This window comes from Lagenorhynchus albirostris, chromosome 18, assembly GCF_949774975.1.
Source record: "Lagenorhynchus albirostris chromosome 18, mLagAlb1.1, whole genome shotgun sequence".
NCBI classification, from domain to species: Eukaryota; Metazoa; Chordata; class Mammalia; order Artiodactyla; family Delphinidae; genus Lagenorhynchus; species Lagenorhynchus albirostris.
The window spans coordinates 68,351,692-68,358,566 of NC_083112.1; the positions used below are offsets into that span (position 1 = coordinate 68,351,692).

Below are 6,875 nucleotides of genomic sequence, written 5' to 3' on the forward strand. Positions count from 1 at the left end.
ACAAGTCCAGCTTGGTTGGGTTTTTTTGTTTGTTTGTTTTCTAAGGGGAAAAAAAACCCAAATATCTTAATTAAATTAATTAAATGTACAAACACCATAGGGTTTCATACTGAATAAATAGGGCTAATTAGACCCGGTGGCAAGTCTGAGTCACGAGTTTGTCTCAGCCTCGGCATTGTCTCAGGTTAGGATACGGTCCAAGGGCTCCCACTCATTGTTGTACTTATTATTATTATTACTAATAAAATCTAATGTATGGTCCGCACGCCTTCAGAGTTCCGGTACATCTCCTCGTCGTCAGACTCAGAAGTGGTTCCACTGCTGGAAGGGGTGTGGAGGTGACTGGGGACCCCACTGGGCTGGCAAACGTACCACTCATTGAGGTTGGTCACCTGAGGGGACAGAGTGCTCGAGCGACTCCTGGTTGGGTCCAGCACAGGGGACAAGGGGGCACCCACTGGAGTCCCCACCGATGAGTAGCCCAGGGGTCCTGGAGAGGGTGGTGGGGACTTGCAGTGAATCTTCATGTGCTTCCTCAGCGAGCTCGGGTGGGTGTAGGATTTGTCACAGCCTCGGATCTTGCAGTAGTAGGGCTTGTCACTGGTGTGGACGTGGGAATGTTTCTTTCGGTCACTGCTGTTGGCAAACTTCCTGTCACAGCCATCAAATTCACATTTGAAAGGCTTTTCTCCTGCAATAAAACATAGGAAAGGTTAACAAGTGCTTTTCAGAGACCTCTCACCTGAGAGAGAAATCTTAGAGCAGACATGAGGATGCATCTTCCCATCCTCCTGAAGACCAACTCCCAGTCTAACTCCTAATTCCCATGTTCCAGGATGCAACAGGGAAGGGATGCTGCGGGGATGGGCCTGGTGTCCCCTGGCCTGGAGGCTCTCCTTGGACCTGGGCTTGCGAGAGGCTGGATGTCAACCCCGAAGTACCATAGGGGTCGAGGTGAGAATGGTTAGAGCATGGTCCAGGCTCTAACACTGAAATCCAGCTAGGACCCAGATTCCCGCATCCTTGTTCCCCTCAGGGTCTATACACACAAAAATTCAAGCCCATCCCCTGTCAAGATAAATGCTGATAAAATACTTCCAAAGCCACAGCTTGGGTGAAGACCGTAAGAAAAAGAGAAAAAAGACAAACACATATTCTCAATTAAAAGTAAACTGGGGGTGATGCAGTAAAATTGTAATAATGGCATTTTGTTTCAGAGTGTTCCCCAGGATTTCCCTGATGGGAAAGGAAAGGAAATACACCAAAATCCTGTTCTCTCCAGAAATAAAGACATCTGTGAAAAACATGATCCCACCACTAGATTTTTTTATAAGCCTAGCTGGGCAGAGAATAGGCTGTTGCCCTCTTCGTTCGTTCGTTCCAGCTTTCCTCACAACTTGCTGGGCAGTTGAGACCCTAGAGGAACAGAACCTTAACAAACGTTAATAAAGACTACAAGCCTTAGCCAGAACCTGGCATCCCCTGATGGCATAAGCAGACTTCTTATTCTAACACTGTTTAACAACCAAAAAAGATCGACTGTTTACCAGAGTCTCTGGGCCCATCGCCCCTTTAAGCTGCCCTACCCACCCCAGGAGCACAGGGCCTTTCAACACAAGGCCCAAGGTCCAGGTGGCGGAAATGCTCAGTAAGACGAGCAGATATGCAGCCACACTACACTTTGGTATTAAAAAGCAGAAACAGGAGGACAGCAGGTAACTATGAATTTTCCCCCTCCCCTTAGTATCCATGAACTTGATGTATTTGAGTCCATAACTGAACATGTTATCTCATACATATTGTGGTATAATAAATATATTCCTTATATTTAAATGATTTAAAAAATAGAGTTGAATTTCTCTACATTTCAGCAGCTACTCTGGTGACACACAAGATATGGTCTTTTCCTTGGTTTCTGACAATTTATTTTTTAAAAAGCCAAACAACTATTAAGACAGCTTAGTGTACATAAATTTCTGTGGTGGACTTTCCTGTACAAATATTTCAGTGTAATTTTCTCTTTTTTAATTTCATCAGTGCTAATTGCTTCAATGCCAGAGTACGTTAGCACATCTGAAAAGTATTCAGATGCCTGGAATATAACATATACTACCTGGAAATACTGCTTTAAAGCAAAATTAAATATTATCATTTAATATTTATAATATATTTATATTATTTAATATACCCCCTGCCTTGGGCCATGAAGAGAGGGAAAAACACAACATAATGCAATGATAATCGTAACCTTTAAAAATTCTCTGTAGAGGGGCTGCAACAAAAACAGTTAACCGAGTTTTATCAAAACACTGATTATTTGTCCCGATTTCTACATTCCACTTTAAGTTGGCTAATACTAATTTAATATAGCATTCTTCCAAAAATAATTATAATCAGCTTTTCTTCATCATGGAGGTTTAAGTAATTTTATTCACCCTATGCAAATGTGCAATGTTGCTTTTTAGAATTCTTATGTTTCTGCACAAGCCAAGTATCTTGGATTGTGCAGAATAAACGGCTTGGACATTGCTGGCTCCACCACTGCACATGTTGAAAGAGAAGCATTAAGAATCAGACCCAGGGGCTTCCCGGGTGGCACAGTGGTTGAGAGTCCACCTGCCGATGCAGGGGACACGGGTTCGTGCCCCGGTCCGGGAAGATCCCACAAGCCGCGGAGCGGCTGGGCCTGTGAGCCATGGCCGCTGAGCCTGCGCGTCCGGAGCCTTTGCTCGGCAACAGGAGAGGCCACAACAGTGAGAGGCCCGCGTAGCGGGGGGGGGGGGGGGGAGAATCAGACCCAGAAAAGGCAGATACGGAGTGGAAAGAAAGGTAGAAAAGCAGGGATAAAGGAGAGATGGAAGAAAGTAGAAAAAAGAGAAAGGGTGATAGAATTGCCTATTTTTATTCAGGGGGGCCTACGTACGGGGAGGGGGGCAGTTAGCAAATTCTCCCTGCCTAGAAAGGGTGAGAGACCCTAATGTTTACATTTCAGATTCTGACAGAGGGGTCACGTCAGAATTTAACTACTTACAGAGTTTTAGAGAGTGAGGGAAGCTACGTGTGAGAACTCGAGTCCAGCCCAGAGGAAGGTTATAAATGGAATTGGGGACACGTGGGTCAGGAAATGGGCCTTCAGGAGTGGCCGGGGATTATTCCCTTTGATCAAGCCGTTCCGGGATCCTGGGTAACCCCCAAAAAGGGAGAGCCTTGTGATGGGGCAGGGAGCCCGGCCTGGCCTTTCTCTGGACACAGTGCTCAGTGGCTTAGCGGCCCAGGGACGGCCCAAAACACCCGGCGCGGGTCTGAGCATCAACGCGAGGGCGCTCCCATCCCTGCCCGAGGGACCCGGCGAGGCCCACGCAGCCGCCGCGAGCCAGGCGAGAATGCAACCTTGCGCACAAGGAACCCGAAAACAAAACGGCCCCGGGTTCCCTCGGCGCCCGGGTCTCCGCCCCCGGCAGCACGCGCGCACGCCCCCTTGGGGCCCGCCCTCGAGGGGGGCGGGAGGCTGCCTGTCCCCGGGGGCCGGAGAGCCGACACCCGGTCAGCTGCCGCGCAGTCAATTTCCAGTTCCTTGCCTGACCCGGGCGGAAACGGCCCTCACCTCCGGGCAGCCCCCTGCCCGCCAAGGGATGATCTACTCCCCTCCGAGGCCTGGAAAGGCGGGAAGGGCCCGAGGTCGCGGGCTGCGCTTTTAGGGGTTCCCTTTGGGGGCGGCTTCACTTCGCGCGCCCCGCGCGTCCCGCTCACAGCCCCAGGCCCCTGTCCCGTCGGCAAGTGCTGGGCACGGGGGCCAGCAGCTGGCTTAGCGGGCCAGGGAGTTTTTACGAGAGCCTTGCGGGACGCTTCCTTTTGGCAAAATCATTAAGTCGGACTGATTCCGATTAGAGAAGAAAGGGGCTGGCAAACGGAACTCGGGGGAAAACGCGCTCCCAGCCGGTCAGCGAGCCAGTCCGCAGGAGGCCTGTCAGGTACCGGCGACAGAAGCAAGGCCCGGGGCTCCAGCCTCGGGCCCCTGGACCCGGCTTCTCACGCAGATCCCCCTCACCCCTCCGCCAGTGGCCTCGGCCCCGGCCGCTGGCCAGGCGTTGCGGCCCAAGCCCGGCGCTGCCTCCTCGTCGTCGCCGCGCCGATAAATCAGCCAAGTAATTACTGAATGTAAACTCTACTTAAGTGTCCTCCGAGGGATAATATTGTCTGTCCCTATAAATCCCGACTGCACTCGCGCTCATCAGCGCTTCTGCCCAGCGCGCTCGTCTGTTCCAAGGGCCACACGGCCCACTGGCGACATCCCACGCCCCAGGCCGCGGCCGTGGCACCCCCTACGGCAGGGCTCGGGGTGGGGACGGGAGGGTTCCCCAGAGTGCCGGGGGCTCCTTCCAAGTCCCACGGTGGGGGGGGTAGGCCCCAACGACCGCTGGAGACTCTGCAGCTCGCCCTGTCCTCCTCCAAGGAGAACCTTCCTTTAAATGGACAGAACCCAATTTCTCCAGCACCCTCTAGGGCATGTGTGATAAACTGTGACGGCGCGTGTGCGTATAGGTGTAGATGAAGGTGTGTAAATGAGTAAGTGTGATTGTGTCATCAGGGCACAAGGACGTTCCAGAAATGAGGGAGGGGTGTATGAGGGCATATGGGTGTGTGAAGTTGTTCGTGTGATGTGTGTGTGCACATGAACGTGTACTGTGGGGTGTGTAACGGTGGGCGAGTGTGTGTGCGTAGGGGGAAGGTCCCCGGAAGCCCGAGGGCGCATTACTTTCGCATTTTGCACCCCTCCCCGGAGGGACAGGGTCCCCTCTCCCCTCCAGGAGGGGCCACACCGAGCTGGGCCTCGCGGCCCCAATACCGCAGCAAATCCCACGCGCCCCTCGCACGCCCGCTCTTTGGAGCACGGCGACCGCGCGGGACCTGACATCCGATGGGGAGGGAAGAGCCGCCGGGGCGGCTCCGGCCCTCCTTCCCCATCGCCCTCCCCAAGTTCCCGGGGCCGGGCGGAAGGGGGCTGCCGACCGTCCTGGGCGCCTTCCTGCTCCGGCGGTGGCTGCTTCTGCTCCGGGGTGGCGGCGGCGGCGGCTGGAGCGCGTTGCCGGTCCCGGCGGAGGGGCTGCGGGAGCGCTGGAGACTCCACCGTGTGGGAACCCAGCGCGGGGCCTGTGTGTGCTATCGAATTACTTATTCATAGAAAAAAAGGGGGGAGAGAAAAAAAAGAAGTCACATGTCCGGGTTATACGTATGCGAAGAGAAGCAGCAGAAGGAGGGAAAAATTAAGGCGAGCAGGAGGAGGAGGAAGAGAAGCAGCGGCAGAAGCGGCGGCGGCGCGGGAGGCGGCGGCGGCGGCGCGGCCGGGGACAGACACCCACCTGTATGAGTGCGCTTGTGGATCTTGAGGTTCTCGGAGCGCGCGAAGACCTTGCCGCAGCCCGGGAAGGGGCAGGGAAAGGGCTTCTCGCCGGTGTGCACGCGGATGTGGTTGATGAGCTTGTATTTGGCCTTGAAGGGCTTGCCCTCGCGCGGACAGTCCTCCCAGAAGCAGACGTGGCTGCTTTGCTCGGGGCCGCCCACGTGCTCCACCGTGACGTGGTTCACCAGCTCGTGCATGGTGCCGAAAGTTTTGGAGCAGGGCTTGGCGCCGCCGGCCGGGGGCGGGGGCGGCGGCGGCCCGGCCAGCTCCTCGGGGTCGATCCACTTGCAGATGAGCTCCTGCTTGATTGGCTGCCGCATGTAGCGCAGGAAGGCCCCGGCCGCCCCTGGGAGGTGGGGGTGGTGCTGGTGCGGGTGCTGCGCGGGCGCGGGCGGCGGTGGCGGCGCCGGGGGCGGCGCGTGGTGTTGCAGGTGGGGCCCGGGTCCGGCCGCCGCGGCAGCAGCCGCCGCCGCCAGGTTCAGGTTTAAGTTCACGGCTCCGTAGCCATGCAGGGCGGCGGCTGCAGCGGCCGCCACCGCACCGTAGTGCGCATCCCCCGAGCGCGGCGCGAAGGGCGGCTCCCCGCGGCCGTACAGTTCAGCCGCCGCGGCTGCCGCCGCTGCCGCCAGCCCCAGGCGCATCTGGCCGTTGAGCGGGTGCGGGTGGCCGCCGGGGCCTCCCGGCGTGTCGTGCAGCGAGGGAAAGAGCGCCGGGCCCCCGCCGCCGCTGCCGTCCGGGCCAGCGTAGGTGCCGCTGGCCGAGATGAACATGCCGGCTGAGTGGGGAGGCGGGGCCGAGTGCTGGGGGGAGCCGGTGCCGGACCGCTGCTCCCCTCCGAGCGGGGCCCCGTGCATGGCCGCCGCGGGGGCCGTGGCGGAAAGGTCCCTCCGGAGGACGAAGTCCCTGCTGTGGCCTTTGCCGCTGCTGCCGCCGCCGCCACTGTTGGTGGTGGTGTAGCCCGAGAGGCCAAGAGGAGGGGGAGGGGGTGAAAGGGAGGGAGGAAGAGGAGGGGCTGGGGGCGGGGGCGCGGGCGCGGAGGACTGCACGCTACCGCTGCCCCCGCCGCCAGGGTAGGTGCCGGCGCCCGGGTGCGAGACCGAGGCTGCAGCGCGGGCGGCGGCCGCTGGGGCCTCGGGCTGTGCCGGGAGCGCCTGGGAGGGAGGGATGAGGCCGAACGCGCTCGCCTGGGCCATGTGCTCGGGTCCGAGCGGAGTGATGGCCACGCCGGGGTCAGCGCCCAGGTCCCGAGGGCGGAGGTGCGCGGCTGCGGCGCGGAGTTGGGAGTGGGCGGCCGCGCTGGCCAGCGCCGGGAAGCCTGTCATATTCTGAAGTGGCCTGGCCTGAGCTGTTGCCAAATCCGCTAATCTCAGCGCTGGCGGGTTCCTCTTGCTCAAAGGGGTCTCCATCAGAACTACACAGACTCACAGGCCCTCACTGGGGGGACTTTTTTCCCTCTGCCCGCCTTCAAAAACAT

General features: G+C 57.8%; 1 protein-coding gene across 1 annotated transcript; it reads right to left on the reverse strand.

Annotated features, from left to right (window-relative positions):
- Positions 1-248: 248 nt before the first annotated feature.
- ZIC5 (Zic family member 5) lies at positions 249-6,875 on the reverse strand. Its single transcript, XM_060128942.1, has 2 exons — positions 5,361-6,875; positions 249-691 (listed from the first exon to the last, which is right to left on the reverse strand). Exons 1-2 carry the CDS (start codon positions 6,805-6,807, stop codon positions 249-251), a joined length of 1,890 nt encoding a protein of 629 aa, XP_059984925.1. The 5' UTR covers positions 6,808-6,875.